At 51.1% G+C, this 21,053-nt stretch overlaps 1 protein-coding gene across 1 annotated transcript; it reads right to left on the bottom strand.

Annotated features, from left to right (window-relative positions):
• Positions 1-5,842: 5,842 nt before the first annotated feature.
• Positions 5,843-18,616, bottom strand: LOC114021053 (regenerating islet-derived protein 4-like). Its single transcript, XM_037903344.2, has 4 exons — positions 18,413-18,616; positions 17,825-17,962; positions 9,997-10,111; positions 5,843-6,201 (listed from the first exon to the last, which is right to left on the bottom strand). The coding sequence occupies exons 1-4, from the start codon at positions 18,602-18,604 to the stop codon at positions 6,134-6,136; spliced, it is 513 nt and encodes a 170-aa protein (XP_037759272.2). The 5' UTR covers positions 18,605-18,616; the 3' UTR covers positions 5,843-6,133.
• Positions 18,617-21,053: the final 2,437 nt, after the last annotated feature.

Genomic DNA, 21,053 nt, shown 5'->3' with positions numbered 1-21,053 from the left:
CATTAGTATTTACTTCATTAAAAACATTAAAAAGGGCTCTATCCATATCCAAATTAGATCCCGGTGGTCTATAGCACACCCCAAGCACTATCCCAGGGGAGGCTCTAATAGTTTTCTTCTCCAATGTAATTTTTGCCCAGACGGACTCAGTCATATCCATTTCATTGCTTCTTATTTCTTTACTTTCTACCTCATCATTGATAGACAATGCTACTCCACCACCTTGACCTTTATTTCGGTCTTTCCTAAACAGCACATACCCTTCAATACCCGTCGTCCAGTCATGACTACTATTCCACCATGTTTCTGTTATCCCTAGAATATCTGGTTTCACTTCCTGCACCAGTAGCTCTAGTTCCTCCATTTTGTTACCTAGGCTCCTCGCATTGGTGTACAAACATCTTAATTTTTGCTGTTTGGCCTCACTCACATTCTGTACCCTATTAGGCACGGTCATTCTACAGCCAGTATAACCTATTAGACTGGTATCTACACTGCCCTTCCACCCACCCACGGCTGTATCCACTCTTACTTCGTTTTCTTTCCTCTCAATGCTAAAATCCGGTGTGGAGATTACCTGGACATCTCCCAACCATCTCCCCCAGATTCCTAGTTTAAAGCTCTCTTAATCAGTTGTGCCAGCCTCCATCCTAGAAGTCTATTTCCTTCCCTACTCAGATGAAGTCCATCCCGAGAGAACTGTCCTCTGTCCATGAATGCCTCCCAGTGGCCATACATCCCAAAGCCCTCCTTATAGCACCACTGCATAAGCCATTTGTTGATAGTCATAATCTTGTCACACCTTTGTTGCCCTTCACTAGGAACAGGCAGAATCCCACTAAAGATCACCTGAGCCTCGATTTCCTTAAGCGTCTTCCCCAGCCTAGCATAGTCTCCCTTAATACTTTCCAGTGAGAATCTAGCCGTATCATTTGTTCCCACATGAAGGATAATTAGGGGATTCTTTCCTACTCCCTTTAGAATCCTTTTCAACCTTAGGTCTACATCCCGTATCTTAGCACCTGGAAGACAGCACACCCTCCTATTCTCCGGATCAGCTCTGGTTACAGGCCTATCTATTCTTCTCAATAAAGAGTCCCCAATCACATAGACCTGCCTTTTCCTGGTGACGGTGCTATTCTCCAGTCTATCCCCTGTTCCTTCTGGCTGCAAGTTCTTTCCATTCCTATTCTCCCTTGTAATCCTCTTTAACCCATCCTGTATCCTCCTGGGGCTCATATTTGGTGTAGTCTCCATTGACTCTTCCCCTTTTCCTATAGGACTAGCCGCTCTTCTCTTCTTCCTTGCCCTTCCACCTTCAGTGACTACCTGCTGAGCCCCTTCTTCATTTTTCAACTCTGCAAACCTATTCTTGAGCTCTATTTCTCCTTCACGAGCCCGTCTTTTCCTCTGCCTGGTTCTTTCAGTCACATGCTTCCACTGACCACTTTCCTCACCCAGCTGTCTCCCCTCAGAATTCCCCAGTCCTGCTTCCATCTGCAAGTCTGAGCTTTTCCCTTCAGATACTTCCATAATCTGCTCAAACCCCTTCCTAAACTCTACCAGACTTTCCACCTGCATCTCCAAACCTCGGATCTTTTCCTCCATCAGCTCGAGCAGACGGCATTTCATACAGACAAAACTCTTACCGGGTACCCCCTCCAGGATCATGGACATACGGCAGCTTCCACATCCAGTCATCTCCATTGTGTCTTCCACGACATGGGTCACTCCCACTGCTGCCTCTGTGTCTGTCATCCCCTTCCCACCTAAACCCTGTTCATCTGGGAAACACAAACCCCACCCCCCACAGCAACAACAACCCCCCAACAAGCACCACAAGACAAACTCCCCTCACAAACTCCCCCTCAGACTCCCCTGTTTACAGCTCTGGTTGCTGGCTCCTGGGCCGCTGCAGCGCCCTGTGTCTCTGTTATTCCAGTCGCATCCTAATTCCTTGACTGTGCCAGGACTTCCAGTTCTCCCTGCTTGTTTCCCCGGCCTCCTGCGTTTGTGTATAGGCACTTGAGATAACACCTGATCGTCCCTCTGTCTCAGTATGAGGCAGGAGCCCTGCCCACTCAACACATTCTTAATTCTCACACCTGTTGTAAACATCCCAACCCACAGTGAGCCAGAGTCGCTCCAGCTCTGTATCGCCAGTGTTCGGCTGAGAGCTAGGGGCCTTAGCATGAGCTGGCACCTGGTCTGCCAGTCACATAAGGTTTTTGACATTCTCATAAAGAATCGAGGGAATTTTGGTTTAGATTAAATTACTATAAAGTGGATTCACCACTGGTTGAAAGACTGTACTCAAAGAGTACTTATTAATGGTTTGCTGTCAGACTGAGAGGGTGTCTCTGTGGGCCCCATAGAGGACAGCACTGGGTCCAGGACTAGACAATATTTTCCTTTATGACTTGGATAATGGAGGGGAGAAAATATTAGGCCTTGTCTACACTACACAGTTTTGTCGGCGCAAGTTACTCTGACAAGCAAACCCTGTATTAATACATTGCGTGTGCCGGTTCACACAAAGCTCCTTCTGTTGGTGGAGCACGCCCACAGTTGGTGTTCTAACGTGGACAGTCAGAGCAGTGCGCTGTGGGTAGCGAGCCCACTGCGCTCCTTGCCACCTTCTGCAGCTCGGAGCTCTGGGAAGATGGGGTGGATCGCAGTGCATCATGGGTGCAGGCTCTACATCTCATGATGCAATTTTTTCTGTCCCATCATTCCATGGGCTTCCGATGGCCTGTCGGCATTTTTCAACTGCCCCTGTTTACTGTGTGCCTGCCATCTCTGTCTGGAAGGATGGAGCCAGCACTCCTCTCTGCTGTTTTGGTCCCTGTTATGAAGCTCGCAACTCCAGGTTGCTATTGGTCGGCTGCAAATCAGTTTGGAGTTGGGAAGTCCACTGTTGGGGCGTGCGGCAGTGTTAGTACTTCGTCGGCCCCTTCAGTCCGGGGGTGGGAGGTAACACAGCCTCTCTACGCTCCCGTCCGTGTTCTAAACCCCTCTGTAATTAGCAGTGTGTGACCCAATGGCCAGAGTCTATCGACTTCCGCTTCCATAGTGGGGTAATGCGGCCTAGTGGCCAGGGTCCATACAGTGCACCACTAGGGCAGTGCGGCCCAATGGCCAAAGTCTACCTAATTCCCCTCCCCTGATGGGGTAATGCAGCCTAGCAGCCGGAGTCCATAAAATGCACCCCTAGGGCAGTGCGGCCCAATGGCCAGAGTCCTACCAACTCACTGTGTGGGCCATCCCCTCTCAAAGGTGAGTGGCCGAGGTAGGGGGACCGAGGCCCGGCCCCTCCACCAGGTCCCGACCCAGGGCCCTGTTGGTGGTGAGTTCTTCTCACCAGTGGTCTGGCGGGGATCTTCCTGAAACACACCGGCCTGAACAGTCTCAGCACCGTTCCCCTTTAAGGACTCTCTGGGTCACTTCCTACCTCTTGCTCAGATTCTGCCAGATCTGTGGCATCCTCTGCATCCTGGGGTGCAGGCCTCTCCTCTGTTGGAGAGAGTGACAAGCCTCCTTCCCCTCCAGCAGTTCCCCCTGACTGAGCAGCTCTGCAGACTTTTATACCTGACTTCCAGATGGAGCATGCCCGGCAGAGCCTCAGAGGCAGGGCTTCTTCTGCTAGGAGGGAAGGATTAACCCCTGATGTAGCATCACAGGGTTGCATTAATGCAGGTGTTCAGGACCATTAGCCGCATTGTCCTACGAAGGACTGTGACTCTTGGCAATGTGTGTGAAATAGTGAAAGGCTTTGCAGCAATGGGATTCCCTAACTGCTGTGGGGCGACAGATGGAACACATATCCCAGTTTTGGCCCTGGACCATCTTGCAATGGAGTAAATCAATAGAAAGGGGTACTTCTCTATGGTATTGTAGGCACTTGTGGAGCACCGTAGGCATTTCACTGACATTAGCGCAGGGTGTTGCATCTTCAGGAACACTGGCCTGTACAGAAAGTTGCAAGCAGGGACTTTCTTTCCAGACCAGAAGATTCCAGTGGGGGATGTTGAAATGGCCAGTGATCCTGGGAGACCGAGCATACCCCTTATTCCCATGGCTTATGAAGCCTTACACAGGAAACCTGGACAGCAGCAAGGAGCACTTCAACAATATGTGGAGAGGGTGCAGAATGATCGTAGAATGTGTCTGTGGCAAATTAAAAGCATGCTGGCGCTGCCTTTGTGGCAGTTAGACCTAAATGAGGAAAATATTTCCATGATCATAGCAGCCTTCTGAGCACTCCATAATATTTGTGAGGCTAAGGGTGAAAAGTTTCCCGCAGGGTGGAGCGCGGAGGCGGATCGCCTGGGAGCTGATTTTGAGCAGTCAGATACCAGGGCTCTTAGAGGGGCACAACAGGTCGGGGACTATTCGAATCAGGGAGGCTTTGAGGCACCCCATTCACAATGAGCACCAGCAATGTGTCTTTCTATATAGCACTCCGCCAAGCTTTGTTAACTTGCTGCTTTGCATGAAAATTGTGATGATTCCTGAGTGGGATTCCTACTCCACAAATGATCACATTGCCACTGTGTATTAATCCCAGCAGCAGCCACCATGTGTAGGAGACAAATAAGTGTGTGTGCTACATGTCCCTCGCAGTGCCTGATCCTAGGAGTCTGCTACAGCTCTCAGCTGCTGGCTCTTAGTCCTCTAGCACCGGCTGTGGAGGGTCATAATTAAGGCAACGTTTTAGTCATGGGTATTTTTAGTAAAAGACACAGATGGGTCACGGGCTGTAAACAAATATTCATGGCCTGTGACCTGTCCATGACTTTTACTAAAAATACTGGTGACTAAAACTGGGGGGTGGGGGCTGCCCAGAGGCCCTGTGGGTGCTGGGGGAGGGCGGCCCTGTGCTGGGGTGGGCAGGTTGGGGGGGTGTGACCCGGGACACCTGCTGGTGATGCAGAGAGGGTGGGCAGCAGCGCATGGCCTGGGACCCTGCTGGTGCTGGGAGTTGGTGGGGCTGGCAGGCTCCCTACCTGGCTCCACGCCTTCCCCCTCCCCAGCAGCAGAGTTTGGGTGTGGGAGGAGCAGGGGATTGGGGCAAGGGATAGGGTGAGGTGGGCTCTTGGCAGTGCTTACCTGGGGGGCTCCCCACAAGCAGCGACATCCCCCTCACTCAGCTGCCAGGGGGAGGCGTGGCCAGGCAGCTCTGTGCGCTGCCTCTGCCTGCAAGCACCACCCCCACAGCTCCCATTGGCCGCCTTCCAGACAATGGGAGCTGCGGGGATGGTGCCCTGGGTGGAAGCAGGTGCGCAGAGCTGCCTGGCCACATCTCTGAATAGCAGCTGAGCGAGGGGATGTCACCGCTTCCAGGCAGCCCCCCAGGTAAGCGCTGGTCGGGGGGTGGGCATGGTGGCCTGGGACTGCCCCAGCAGTGGCTGGTGCTCCTGGTGCAGGGGCTGCCTGAGCTGCCCCCAAGCCAGGCTCACCGGCTGCTGCAAAAGTCCTGGAGGTCCCGGAAAGTCACAGAATCCATGACCTCCGTCACAAACTCGCAGCCTGAGTCACGATTCCAGCTCTGCGGGGCTCTGATGTTTACAGACACGTCCCTGCTTTGCGGCACTTAGTGCCTGAGTGGAGATGAGACCAGGAGGAGATGACACAGGGAGGGTGGGCCAGAAAAGAGGAAACTCTGCTTATTGCAGATCTCTGGAGGGAGACCAAGTCCTGTCCTTTATCCAAAAGGCCAGGCCCATCCTGCCTCCCTCTGGGGGTTCCCTTCCTCTCCTCCAGTGGGATCTGGGTGGTTCAGGACACAGTCAGAGGGGGCAGGATGGACTCATCTACATGGGGGCCAGGAATGGGACAGAGGAGAGACACAGAACTGCATGCTCAGGAGAGTTTATTATTGTAGTGGGATGCAGACATTGAGGGCAAGGGAGGGAAGGGGCAGGAATGTAACTCGAACAGAGACACTTGGGGGAAGAGAGTTTGCAGCTGGGGAAGTGAGATCTGGTCTCTCAGGGAGGGAGGGGACTGGTCCTTGAAGTAGCAAAAGCGTCCGAATGTCTGGGACGTTGCCTGATCATACCCAAGGAGCCCAGGTCTTTTGCATCCCAGGTGCTGAGCTCCCCCTTCAGGCGCAGGCGAGCGACTCCCCTCGCTAGAGTTCATACTTGCAAATGTAGGTGTTGTGGTTGTTACAGGTAATATCATTCCATTTCTTAAAACCTAGAAGGCAAACAGAAATCACTGGGGCAGGGGAAGGGCAAGTGGGGCCATTCCTGCCCTTACAGTGACCCCCCCCTCATTGCACCCTGCTGAGAGAAGACCCCTCCCAGCTCCTGTGCAGGAGGCTGTGAGGATGAGGAGGCTGAAGGTGAAGGCCCATGTGCCTCAGACAGGGACAGGTTCCATCGCTCCCTGAGGGACGCTGAGTCAGCGTGACAGTGGAAGACCCTCTTCTGTTGTGTTGGAATGTGTCTGATGAGAGCACAACGGGGCCTCTTGGTGCTAGGTGCTGTGTCCATACACACGCTGACAGACAATCCCTGCCCAGAGAGCGCACAGTCTAAATAGACAAGAGGTGGGAAGGGAAACTGAGGCCCAGAGTGGAGAAGTGACTTGCCCGAGGTCACCCAGCAGCTCAGTGGGAGGGCTGGGAATAGAAGCCAGGTCTCTGGAGTCAGAGTCCCGTTCCTGTCCACTAGACCGTGCTGCCTCTCGATCTGCGACTGCTGTTACCACCCATCCCCCCCAACACCCCTCAAAAGGCCAGAAAGGAGAGCGTGAGCGCCCTGGCTAGGTGCCAGCAGGGAGACAAGCTCAGGAAGTGTGACACCAGCTCGCTCTGTGCTGAATGAGCCGGCCCTACCTCCATCTCCCGCACATCTGGGTTTGTGTGTGGCCCAGGGCCAGCGTCTCTCCCCAAGGGACAGCACAAAGGATTCTGGCTGGTGAATCTTGCCCACATGCTCAGGGTTTAGCTGATCGCCATATTTGGGGTCGGGAAGGAATTTTCCTCCAGGGCAGATTGGAAGAGGCCCTGGAGGTTTTTCGCCTTCCTCTGTAGCATGGGGCACAGGCCACTTGCTGGAGGATTCTCTGCTCCTTGAAGTCTTTAAAGCACGATTTGAGGACTTCAATAGCTCAGACATAGGTGAAGTTTTTTGCAGGAGTGGTGGGTGAGATTCTGTGGCCTGCGTTGTGCAGGAGGTCGGACTAGATGATCATAATGGTCCCTCTGACCTTAGTATCTCTGAATCTATGAATTGCTGTGAACTTCACCCTTTCTCCCCTTTGCAGTGCCACAGAGCCCTGGGAGCGTTATTCAGAAATGGTACCCACACTGGCTTTGCACATTTTTCACTTTAACGATTTGCTGAGTGGGTGATTGGTCATGCAGGTCACATGGCATTGCTCCCGCTCCATGATTGGATGAATGACTCTTTTTCAGTGGGAGATAATGGAAAAGCAAATCCTGCCCAGTGTGCGGTTGGGGGAAGGAGCATTCGTGCCAACGCTCCTGAGCCCTCAGACTCAGAAGCGTCTGAGGCTGGGCGAGTCACGTGACTAGCATGGCCCATGAGCAACGATCAGGGGAGAGCCGCATCCGTCTGTATCCACAAAAACAACCAGGAGTCCGGGGGCACCTTAAAGACGAACAGATTTATTTGGGCAGAAGCTTTCGTGGGTAAAACCCCACTTCTTCAGATGCATGGAGTGAAAGTTACAGATGCAGACATAAATATACTGGCACATGAAGAGAAGGGAGTTACCTCACATGCGGAGAACCAGTGCTGACAGGGCCAATTCGGTCAGGGTGGATGTAGTCCACTCCCAACAATAGATGAGGAGGTGTCAATTCCAGGAGAGGCAAAGCTGCTTTTGAAATGAGCCAGCCACTCCCAGTCCCTCTTCAAGCCCAAATTAATGGTGTTAAATTTGCAAATGAATTTTAGTTCTGCTGTTTCTCTTTGAAATCTGTTTCTGAAGTTTTTTTGTTCAAGTACAGCTACTTTCAGATCTGTTACTGAGTGTCCAGGAAGATTGAAGTGTTCTCCCACTGGTTTTTGAATGTTATAATTCTTGACGTCTGATTTGTGTCCATTTATTCTTTTACGTAGGGACTGTCCGGTCTGGCCAATGTACATGGCAGGGGGGCATTGCTGGCACATGATGGCATATATCACATTGGTAGATGTGCAGATGAATGAGCCTCTGATGGTGTGGCTGATGTGATTAGGCCCTATGATGGGGTCCCCTGAATAGATATGTGGACACAGTTGGCAACGGGCTTTGTTGCAAGGATAGGTTCCTGGGTTAGTGGTTCTGTTGTGTGGTGTGTGGTTGCTGGTGAGTATTTGCGTCAGGTTGGGGGGCTGTCTGTAAGAGAGGACTGGCCTGTCTCCCAAGGTCTGTGAGAGTGAGGGATCGTTTTCCAGGATAGGTTGTAGATCGTTGATGATGCGCTGGAGAGGTTTTAGTTGGGGGCTGAAGGTGATGGCCAGTGGCGTTCTGTTATTTTCCTTGTGGGGCCTGTCCTGTAGTAGGTGATTTCTGGGTCCTCGCTTACAGACAGCCCCCGAACCTGAAGCAAATACTCACCGGCAACTACACACCACACCACAGAAACACTAACCCAGGAACCAATCCCTGTAGCAAACCTCATTGCCTACTCTGTCCCCATATCTCCTCATGTGACACCATCAGAGGACCCAACCACATCAGCCACAGCATCAAGGGCTCATTCACCTGCATGTCTACTAATGTGATATATGCCATCCTGTGCCAGCAATGTCCCTCTGCCATGTACATTGGCCAAACCGGACAGTCCCTACATAAAGAATAAATGGACACAAATTGGACATCAGGAATGGTAACATACAAAAGCCAGTGGGAGAACACTTCAATCTCCCTGGACACTCAGTAACAGATTTAAAGGTAGCTGTACTTGAACAAAAAAACTTCAGAAACAGACTTCAAAGAGAAACAGCAGAACTAAAATTCATTTGCAAATTTAACACCATTAATTTGGGCTTGAATAGGGCCTGGGAGTGGCTGGCTCATTACAAAAGCAGCTTTGCCTCTCCTGGAATTGACACCTCCTCATCTATTGTTGGGAGTGGACTACATCCACCCTGATCGAACTGGCCCTGTCAACACTGGTTCTCCACTTATGAGGTAACTCCCTTCTCTTCATGTGCCAGTATATTTATGTCTGCATCTGTAATTTTCACTCCATGCATCTGAAGAAGTGGGGTTTTACCCACGAAAGCTTCTGCTCAAATAAATCTGTTCGTCTTTAAGGTGCCACCGGACTCCCGGTTGTTTTCATGAACAATGAGTCACTCATGAATTAGCGAGTGAGCTTTCCCTGTTCACCCAGCTCTCTGTCCTATTGCCAGCGAATGGGATGAGACCTTCAGCCCCTCTCCGCCCACCAGGCCACTCCAGCAACACGGATAGCTGGAAGCTGGCTTAAACGCCAGCTGGGGATTCCTTGTGCGTAGGGAAACCCAGCAGAGACAGCTGCCCTGCCCAGTCCTGGCCCCCGCAGCATAAGGGACAGGCAGGGTGTGGCGGAAGCCACTGAGCTCTGGCCATCCAGGTTGTGACTGCCGCTGTCAGAGCAGCCCTGAGGTTGCTCTAAATTGCCCTGGGGCCCAAAGAGCCCCCTGGTTGCCTCCGGAATCAGGGTGGCAAAAGCCACCAGGGCACCAACTGAAGAACCCATACCCCACCTCTGTGGCCCCTAGTGGGCAATAGCTCTGCTCTGGTCTTTCCCTTTAACTGAGCATCTGGGGCCAAATGTACTGCATGGCCCTGCCTCGGACTGGAGCTGAGCCGAGCCTCAACCTGGGACGCGTGCGGGAGGAGTTCCCAGGTGAGATAAGGGGATTATCTCTGGAGCCCAGCAGTGTGAGCTGAGAGAGCGAGGCAGGGTGCCTGGACAGGAGGCCATCTCTGCCAGGGTCCTGTCTTGGCTCCTTTGTGGGTGAATGTGTGTTTGAGCCGTCTGCTTACCCCTGTAGTTTAGCAGCTCGATACAGTACTCAACGTTACCCACGTTGTTTGGTTCCCCAGGGTTCCAAGCACTGTAGTGATACAGCGACCCATCTGTCCACTTCCAGCAATTGTTCTGCAGAGACAGGGAAGAAAGGTTGTGGGGTCCCGGGGAGAAGAGACCTTGGTGATAAGGCACCATAGAAACACCTGAACCCAACAAAGATGTGCCCTACTCAGGCAGTGGGAGGGAGTCGGGGAAGGTCTGTAGGGCAGTAGGTGGGGAGAGGCCAGCTCAGGGGAACAGGCCCTGGAGACCCTGATCCAATAGTAACACTTAGCACATCAACGTTACCTTCTGCCTTCCAAGCTCTTTGCCTGAATTAACGAAACTCCTCGTAATGGAACAGAGTCGCTCTAGAGTATGTTCTAGTCCCTAAACCCCATGGGCACAGCCCGCCATGGGGCACTGGTGGTTTTAAGGTGGGTGATCTCATCTTGTTTAAGCAAAAGAAAAGTGCGTCTGTGATGGAGATGCTGGTTGGGTCAGGGAATGGGATACAGGGCCTTTTCTCCTGTAGTGGGCTGAGCACCAGTCTGGCCCCAAGTTAGCAGGACTGGCTAGCTCAGTAGAATCAGAGAAGGGGACATGGGGCCTTTCACCTCTAGGGGTGCTGGCTCTGGCTTTGGGAGTCAGAGTACTAGATCCAATCTCTTTCCAGGCCAGGGGGAGCTAGATGGCTGAGGAGACTAGAAAATGGGATACAGAGCCTCACACTTTTCCGGCTCCGGGTTCAATCCAGCCTCAGGTCTGAGGAATCATTACCTGTTTGATCATGGATAAATTCATGGAGGTTAAGTCCATTAATGGCTATTAGCCAGGATGGGTAAGGAATGGGTGTCCCTAGCCTCTGTTTGTCAGAGGGTGGAGATGGATGGCAGGAGAGAGATCACTTGATCATCACCTATTAGGTTCACTCCCTCTGGGGCACCTGGCATTGGCCACTGTCGGTAGACAGGATACTGGGCTGGATGGACCTTTGGTCTGACCCTGTGTCATAAATATAAAGGGAAGGGTAACCACCTTTCTGTATACAGTGCAATAAAATCCCTCCTGGCCAGAGGCAAAACCCTTTCACCTGTAAAGGGTTAAGAAGCTAAGAGAACCTCGCTGGCACCTGACCCAAAATGGCCAATGAGGGGACAAGATACTTTTAAATCTGGAGGAGGGGGGGACAAAGGGTTTGTCTGCCTGTGTGATGCTTTTGCTGGGAACAGATCAGGAATGCAGCCTTACAACTCTTGTTAAGTTAGTAAGTAATCTAGCTGGAACATGCATTAGATTTCCTTTTGCTTAATGGCTGGTAAAATAAGCTGTGGTGAATGGAATGTATATTCCTGTTTTTTGTGTCTTTTTGTAACTTAAGGTTTTGCCTAGAGGGATTCTCTATGTTTGGAATCTGATTACCCTGTAAGGTATTTCCCATCCTGATTTTACAGAGGTGATTCTTTTACCTTTTCTTTAATTAAAATTCTTCTTTCAAGAACCTGATTGATTTTTCATTGTTCTTAAGGTCCAAGGGTTTGGGTCTGTGTTCACCTGTACTAGTTGGTGAGGATTATTATCAAGCCTTCCCCCGGAGAGGAGGCATAGGGCTTGGGGGGATATTTTGGGGGAAGACGTGGGCTCTTTCCCTGTTCTTTGTTTAAAACGCTTGGTGGTGGCAGCATAGGGTTCAAGGACAAGGCAAAGTTTGTACCTTGGGGAAGTTTTTAACCTAAGCTGGTAAGAATAAGCTTAGGGGGTCTTTCATGCAGGTCCCCACATCTGTACCCTAGAGTTCAGAGTGGGGAAGGAACCTTGACACACTGTATGGTCTTTCTTAATGGGATCCATAGCCTGTGTCTGTGTGTGCTGTTCAGGGAGCCTCCTGACCCCAGCGCCCCCATGAAAAGTTTGGCTGGAAAGGAAACTGATGGAGACAAAGCTTCAGATGGAGCTTGACAAGTTTACAAAGGGGATGATATAACAGGGTTGCCTGCCATAGCGGGGGCTGGACTCGGTGAGCCTGCAGGTTCTTTTCAGTCCTACATTCACATAAGCAAGGCTTGAAAGAGCTCTGCCCTGACAGCTAGTGATGAGCTGGGCTTCAGGACCGGACCGTATTTAAATGAACAAACCCAGTCTGGCTAGGTATGAGCAGACAGAGCTGGGTTGGCAAAGTGATCAACTCTGGCTGGTGTTGGGTTACAAATCGCTTTAGTACTGAACGTAGGCTAATGAAATGTTGTTATCCTTACTGTATCAGTAAAGGGCAGCAGAACGGTGCTTAGCCTGCCCTGACTGAGGAGGTCACCCTCAACTGAACTGAACTCGCTAACCAGGCGGCTCAGATGCCAGACCCTGTGAAGGGTGAGAGGGGGTGGGGATAGGTGTCTTCCCTGGAGGTATGGGCTCTGCCTAAGAGTCTTAGGCATGGTTTAAAATGCCCCTCCTACTGTTCAAAGACAGAGCTAATTAAGGCTCCATTAGGGGTCTTTTTTTTTGTTAAGTGATCACTACAGCTGAAAACGTCTGCTGTGGGACAGCGTTTCTGCCAAGCCTGCTTCAGCAATGAGGTTCTCCATGGAGAGCCGAAAGTCACTGACAGCCAGGTGGAACCTCAGCAGACCAAGCTGCAGAGATCACAGAAGAGAGGCAGGTGGCAAGAGAAAGTGGCGGTGTGCGTCGGTGACAAGCGGCACAGGAAACAGCGGGTGGGCCTCAGCAAACAGCGGAGCAGAGAGGTGGCCGCCGGGCAGGGCAGATGATGCCAGAGCAAGGGCCCGGATGGTGGAGTGAACAAGATGCGTTCTCCTCCCTATCCCACGAGGCTGTGAGGTGAACACGCAGATGCACCTCTGAACTCGGGGTGTTCACTGACTAAGGACAACAAATGTGAGTGGGGTGCGGTAGACAGAGAAGGGAGGGGTACTGTGACACTGCACCCCATATTCTTCATAGTGATAGGATTATAGCATAATTATGATGGATTTTATGCAAGATAAGTCATGTGAGGTGTGACTGGAAAAGTTATGATTTGCTGAATATGATTATCCTCTTTGTATACATATATAGTTTTTCTATCTGAAGTTATAAATACTAACTATGTATCTGTACTTCAAATGTAGTTACACCTGGGTATCATCCACTAGGCAGCATGCTTTCAGTCTAAATAGCTGGTTGTAAAGGGCTTATTCAGGGTTATGGGCCATTAGAAAGAACAATAGGCCTTAAGAGAAGCTTATCCCCCACCTAGTGAGCCTTCCTGAGAATGCTAGAGACAGCCTGTGAGTGATGGCTGCTATGACTCTACAAGGACATGTGACCAGGCCACATGATGCTGGACTCCATCTTGGGATGTCAGTATTTTTCCACAAACCGCTCTGGGAACCAAGCTTTGAAACAAAGGGTTCCCACCCTATGCTAAAGGCAGAGAGTGACATCATCTGTAGTTCTTCACTCCCCACACAAGGAGACTCCTGGAAACACCTGAGGAACAAAGACTGAACTGGGGGAAGTGCTGGACCCAGGCTAACGGGATTTCTAGCCTCTGTATGAAACACCTAGGAATTCCAAGCTGTAAAGCAAGCATAGTTTGTGCCTTGAGACTCTAAAGTCTGCCTGTGCCATGAGTAAGGGTGAGAATCTGCTAATTCATACCCAATCTATTTAGTATATTAAGCTTAGTTTGCTTTATTTGCCAGGTAATCTGCTTTGATCTGTTTGCTATTACTTATAATCACTTAAAATCTATCTTTTGTAGTTAATAAACTTGTTTTTGTTTCACTCTAAACCAGTGAGCTTTGACTGGAGTGCTTGGGGGAAGCCTCTGCTTGGTTACCACAAGTGTGCCTTTTTCTCTTCACATTGAGGGAGCGTCGGACCGGGTAATAAACCTTTACACTGGCCAGATTTGACCAGGGCAGGACGGCGCTGCTCTGGGGTCCTAGGCTGGGAAGCTGGTTGTCAGAGAGCCTGTGTGTAACTGCAGCAGGGTGTGTCCCTACCAGTGTGAATGCTGGTGAAAGTGCAGGCTGGAGGGCTTTGCAGCTTGTCACAGCAGTACAGTGTGAGAAGAAGCCCAGGCTAGTGAGTCAGGGTGCTCAGTGGTACCCCAATTCCAGGTGGCATCCTAGAGGGGAACCGATCACAGGTAAATGAAAGGGTTTTGGACTCAACCCTGAAACAGAAGGGCGCTACCCAGCACACTATGGGGTGGGGGGTTTGTTCATGGTTTTATGTTTGGGAATCCTGCTTGTGGTGTTTTCCCAAATTAATGCTGGGTTCCTTCCCTCCTTCTATTAAAAAATGACTTTCTACACCCACACTTGGTGGGTATGAGAGGAGAAGAAAAGGGCAGAAAAGGTGGGGGAGTAGCACTGTATGTAAGGGAGCAGTATGACTGCTCAGAGCTCCGGTACGAAACTGTGGAAAAACCTGAGTGTCTCTGGATTAAGTTTAGAAGTGTGTGCAACAAGAGTGATGTAGTGGTGGGAGTCTGCTATAGACCACCGGACCAGGTGGATGAGGCTTTCTTCCGGCAACTCACGGAAGCTACTAGATCGCATGCCCTGATTCTCATGGGTGACTTTAATTTTCCTGATATCTGCTGGGAGAGCAATACAGCGGTGCATAGACAATCCAGGAAGTTTTTGGAAAGCGTAGGGGACAATTTCCTGGTGCAAGTGCTAGGGGAGCCAACTAGGGGGGGCGCTTTTCTTGACCTGCTGCTCACAAACCAGGTAGAATTAGTGGGGGAAGCAAAAGTGGATGGGAATCTGGGAGGCAGTGACCATGAGTTGGTTGAGTTCAGGATCCTGACGCAGGGAAGAAAGGTAAGCAGCAGGATACGGACCCTGGACTTCAGGAAAGCAGACTTCGACTCCCTCAGGGAACAGATGGCCAGGATCCCCTGGGGGACTAACATGAAGGGGAAGGGAGTCCAGGAGAGCTGGCTGTATTTCAAGGAATCCCTGTTGAGGTTACAGGGACAAACCATCCCGATGAGTCGAAAGAATAGTAAATATGGCAGGCGACCAGCTTGGCTTAATGGTGAAATCCTAGCGGATCTTAAACATAAAAAAGAAGCTTACAAGAAGTGGAAGGTTGGACATATGACCAGGGAAGAGTATAAAAATATTGCTCGGGCATGTAGGAAAGATATCAGGAGGGCCAAATCGCACCTGGAGCTGCAGCTAGCAAGAGATGTCAAGAGTAACAAGAAGGGTTTCTTCAGGTATGTTGGCAACAAGAAGAAAGCCAAGGAAAGTGTGGGCCCCTTACTGAATGAGGGAGGCAACCTAGTGACAGAGGATGTGGAAAAAGCTAATGTACTCAATGCTTTTTTTGCCTCTGTTTTCACTAACAAGGTCAGCTCCCAGACTGCTGCGCTGGGCATCACAAAATGGGGAAGAGATGGCCAGCCCTCTGTAGAGATAGAGGTGGTTAGGGACTATTTAGAAAAGCTGGACGTGCACAAGTCCATGGGGCCGGACGAATTGCATCCGAGAGTGCTGAAGGAATTGGCGGCTGTGATTGCAGAGCCCTTGGCCATTATCTTTGAAAACTCGTGGCGAACGGGGGAAGTCCCGGATGACTGGAAAAAGGCTAATGTAGTGCCCATCTTTAAAAAAGGGAAGAAGGAGGATCCTGGGAACTACAGGCCAGTCAGCCTCACCTCAGTCCCTGGAAAAATCATGGAGCAGGTCCTCAAAGAATCAATCCTGAAGCACTTAGAGGAGAGGAAAGTGATCAGGAACAGTCAGCATGGATTCACCAAGGGAAGGTCATGCCTGACTAATCTAATCGCCTTTTATGATGAGATTACTGGTTCTGTGGATGAAGGGAAAGCAGTGGATGTATTGTTTCTTGACTTTAGCAAAGCTTTTGACACGGTCTCCCACAGCATTCTTGTCAGCAAGTTAAGGAAGTATGGGCTGGATGAATGCACTATAAGGTGGGTAGAAAGCTGGCTAGATTGTCGGGCTCAACGGGTAGTGATCAATGGCTCCATGTCTAGTTGGCAGCCGGTGTCAAGTGGAGTGCCCCAGGGGTCGGTCCTGGGGCCGGTTTTGTTCAATATCTTCATAAATGATCTGGAGGATGGTGTGGATTGCACTCTCAGCAAATTTGCGGATGATACTAAACTGGGAGGAGTGGTAGATACGCTGGAGGGGAGGGATAGGATACAGAAGGACCTAGACAAATTGGAGGATTGGGCCAAAAGAAATCTGATGAGGTTCAATAAGGATAAGTGCAGGGTCCTGCACTTAGGACGGAAGAACCCAATGCACCGCTACAGACTAGGGACCGAATGGCTAGGCAGCAGTTCTGCGGAAAAGGACCTAGGGGTGACAGTGGACGAGAAGCTGGATATGAGTCAGCAGTGTGCCCTTGTTGCCAAGAAGGCCAATGGCATTTTGGGATGTATAAGTAGGGGCATAGCGAGCAGATCGAGGGACGTGATCGTTCCCCTCTATTCGACACTGGTGAGGCCTCATCTGGAGTACTGTGTCCAGTTTTGGGCCCCACACTACAAGAAGGATGTGGATAAATTGGAAAGAGTCCAGCGAAGGGCAACAAAAATGATTAGGGGTCTAGAGCACATGACTTATGAGGAGAGGCTGAGGGAGCTGGGATTGTTTAGTCTGCAGAAGAGAAGAATGTGGGGAGATTTGATAGCTGCTTTCAACTACCTGAAAGGGGGTTCCAAAGAGGATGGCTCTAGACTGTTCTCAATGGTAGCAGATGACAGAACGAGGAGTAATGGTCTCAAGTTGCAATGGGGGAGGTTTAGATTGGATATTAGGAAAAACTTTTTCACTAAGAGGGTGGTGAAACACTGGAATGCGTTACCTAGGGAGGTGGTAGAATCTCCTTCCTTACAGGTTTTTAAGGTCAGGCTTGACAAAGCCCTGGCTGGGATGATTTAACTGGGACTTGGTCCTGCTTTGAGCAGGGGGTTGGACTAGATGACCTTCTGGGGTCCCTTCCAACCCTGATATTCTATGATTCTATGATTCTAAGTATGGCCTCTTAGAGGTGCCCAGGGGTGGTGTGTAATTGTCCCAGGTTACCAGGTGGGGGCTTGAGCCAGTTCTGTGTTATATTGTTAAGAGGAACCCCTACATATTGAACCCAGGCCTGGTTGCTGTCAACTCCACCTGGCAGAAGCGTTACATTTGCAACTGCTACGTCCCCATCTGGGGCCTCCTTCCCAGCCTGTGACTGCTCCCCCTTCATCTCCCTGCCCTAAGGAGCTGGGGGCTCTCCTAAGGAGAAGCAGGTGATGACATGATCCCCAAGCTGAGGGAGCAACCAGCAGTGTCAGGGGCAATCCAGAGGTCACTGGGGAGCAGAGACTCAAGTTTTGGGCAGGAAAAAGTCGCTAAAAAACTTGGTGAGGGTGGAGTGGAGATGGGATGTGCGGGGAGGGCACTGCACATTGCATGAAGTGGGAGAGGGGAAGGGAAATCAGGCAGTAGTTGGAGAGGCAGGTTCAGGTCAAAGGTTCATTTGATGACCAGGGAGACCAGGGCCTGATTGTATTTAGAAGGGAAAAGCCAAAGGGGAGTTAGACCTCAACGTAGGATGGAGATGGAAAGGGTGCAGGAGGGCAGGGGTTAAAGGTGGAGTGCAGTGGGCGATGCTGGTGCCCGTGACAGGGAGAAGGGGAGAAGGAATGGGGGAGGGAGATCCTGGCAGCTCCTATGAAGGGTCCATGGAGCATGGTCTCTGCAGAGTGCCTGGGAAACCTCCAATAGAAGAAGCAGCTGCCAGAGGCCAAAGCCGGCTGTGGGCACTCACATGCTGGGGGTTGTGGAGTCCGATCCACACAGAATCCCTGGAGCCTGACGTCTGGATGTATCTGGCCACCACGTTCCCTTCTGCCTCATTGAGAATGGAGGCGAGGTGGGCCCCCTTGCCTTGCTGCTGACACTCCACCTGTGGCAGGAACATCAGTGAGGCCTGTTACCCCCATGCAGGGGGACGCTGTTTGGCACTGGTGTGGGGTCCTGCCCCACCAGGCTGCAGCAGGAGCAGGGACGGCTGTGAGGAGAGAGCCCCCTCTCTGTGCCTGTTCCCCGAGCCCCGGTGCCTGGCACCAGCCATGTCACCTCTGCAGCCTCCCCATCCCACCGCTGCAGAGACACACCCACGGACAGGGACAGCTGGAACAGCTGTATAGTGGGGGTGCTGAGAACCATTGAACCAAACTGTGACCCCTGGATGTAATGGAAACCACTTCAAGCCGGGGGTGCGGCTGCACGGCCAGTACCCCTAGTTCCAGCACCTATGCCCAGGGACCAACGGTGATGTCACCAAACCCCTTCAGCCCCCACCCCTCCCAACTAACCCACACTTCACCAGGGATCCCTGAGAGGAGCCTTGTACCTCAGCGTCTGCCCAGGTCATTTTTCCGGGGAAGAACCCATAGCAGTGGTGATGGTAGTACAGCCAGCCACCGGGACAGGACCTGGCCTCTACTTCTGATCCGACAGAGGAGGTGGGATGGGGAGAGAGGAAATGGCGGGGAGAGGCTGTTTCGGAGAAGAGAATGGGATCAGAGCTGTCAGTTGTCATCATTCCAGCTTCTGCAGATCTCAAAAATCCTCTGAACTTTTGCCTTCTCTCAAAATGGCCACTGTCTCCTGTTACTTTCAATGGAGCTGAAGCCACTCAGTTAAAACAGCTGCCCCTCCCTTGCCCCCTTTGTCTGTGGCAGTGAGGCTGTCCTAGTGAAAATTACCACTGTCTCCCTTCCCGAGGGGACAGGAGCTGGGCTGCCCTCAAGGAAGATGGTCGCCTCCTATCTTCTGTGCAGGGGCACTGGGGAACCTGATGGGGCGGGGTAGCAAGGGGGTTGAGTCAAAGTATACAGGGGATTAGGGGGTGAGGTGGGCAGCACTGGGTGTTATGGGGACACTGGTGGGACTGGGAGCAGAGGGGAGGTTGGGGGCATTGTAGTATATTAGAGGATGAAGGGACACCACACACTCATTTGCCAACCTAGTGAGGAGGGCTTTAAACTGGGTTGAAAAGGGGCAGTGACAAAATCCCACAGGTGACCTTAGCAGAAGATTAAATGTTGGGGGAGGGGGAAATGGAAAATTACAATGGGGTCATAGGAGCAACAAGAGGGATAACAGTGTGGGAATCTGCTCTGCATCTCAGGTGTCTATACACAAATGCAAGGAGTATGGGGAATAAACAGAAGAACAGGAAGTATGAGTATATAAGCTAAATTATGACTTAGTTGGCATCACAGGGACTTGGTGGGATAGATCTCATGACTGGAATATTGGCATAGAGAGGTATGGCTTGTTCAGGAAAGACAGTCAGAGAAAAAAGGGAGGAGATTTTGTATTAGACATCAAGAATATATACACCTGTTCTGAGGTCCAGAAGGTGAGAGACAGACCAACTGGAAGTCTCTGGGTAAAGATAAAAGGGGAAAAAAAGAGGGGTGATGTCATGGTAGGGGTCTACTCTAGATCACCAAATCAGGGGGAGAAGGAGGTGGATGGGATATTTCTAGAACAAATAACAGAAATATCCAAAAGACAAGACCCCTGGTACTAATGGGGGGACTTCAGCTTCCTAGATATCTGTTGGAAAAGCAATATGGCAAAACATAAAATTTTAAAAAACATTCTTAGAATGTATTGGAGATAACATCTATTTCCCAAAGCGCAGAAAGTAAAAAGAAGAAAAGCCATGTTAGACTTAATTCTGACTAACGGGGAGGAACTGGTTGAGAATCTGAAGTGAAGATAATTGGGTGAAAGTGACCATGAAATGAAAGATTTCATGATTCTAAGGAAGAGAAGAAATTACAGCAGCAGAATAATCACAATGGACTTCACAATGGATGACTCCAAGCTGGGAGGGGTTGCTAGCACTTCAGAGGACAGGACTAGAATTAAAAATGACCTTGACAAGTTGGAGAATTGGTCTGAAATCAACAAGATGAAATTCAATAAAGATAAGTGCGAAGTACTTCACTTAGGAAGGAAGAATCAAATGCACAAGTACAGAATGGCACTCACTAACTGGCTAGGGGGTAGCACTGCTGAAAAGGATCTCGAGGTTCGAGTGGGTCACAAACTGAATATGAGTCAACAATGTGATGCAGTTGAGAAGAAGGCTGATATCACCCTGGGGTGCTGTGCAACCCCACAGTGGGCAAACAGAGGTTAGGGAACTGTGGCTCCACCACACCTGTAGGAATTGCTCCAACTGGAGGAGGAGTTAAAGGGAAGGGGAGCAGCTCAGTTGGGGTAGCCCAGGGAAGAGAGCAGACCTGTGACCTGCAGCTCCAGCAGAGGGGAGCTGAGCTAAGGGAAAGGCAGAATCTCTCCCCACGACAACTGTCCATATCCTCACTGAGGGAAGGGAGGACCTATTACAGAAACAGCCTGGGAGCGGACTCCCAGGACTCCCATGGACTCTGAGTTTTGCTAATTCCCCTGTACTTGGCTTGGATGGCCCTAGAAGGGGAAGGCCCTAGGGCTGATCGGGCCCAGGAGGGGGCCATATTGCAGGAGGAGGCAGATGCCAACGTGAGAGAGGAAGAGAGCTACCCCTGCACGCAGCCGCCAGAAGGTGCTGGGTGGTGAACGGACACTGTTCACACCATCCAAACCCAGACAGTGTCCTGGGGACAATCGCGGGGAGGGGGTGGTAGGAAGTGGCCCAGGGAGGGCAGCCTTAAGCTGCCCTGGCTGTCAGATAACTGAGAGCCCCCAAAGGGCCCTGGGTTGGAGCCCGGTGTAGTGGGAGGGCTTGGGGCCCCCTGCCAACAAACCCCCTGCAAGTCACGTGCCTAAGCCCTGACCACTAGGGGACGTTCCCCTACCGACTAACCGCCGAGCGAGGACTGTCACAGGTGTGTTAACAGGAGTGCTGTGTGTAAGACGCAGGAGGTCATTGTCCTGCTTGGCTCGGCACTGGCGAGGGCTCAGCCGGAGTTCTGTGTCCAGGGCTGGGCGCCGCACTTTCAGAAAGACGTGGATAAGGTGGAGAGAGTCCAGAG

This window comes from Chelonia mydas, chromosome 1, assembly GCF_015237465.2.
Source record: "Chelonia mydas isolate rCheMyd1 chromosome 1, rCheMyd1.pri.v2, whole genome shotgun sequence".
NCBI classification, from domain to species: Eukaryota; Metazoa; Chordata; order Testudines; family Cheloniidae; genus Chelonia; species Chelonia mydas.
The sequence above is the reverse complement of the archived record's forward strand: the minus strand, read 5'-3'. Positions and strand labels throughout refer to the sequence as shown.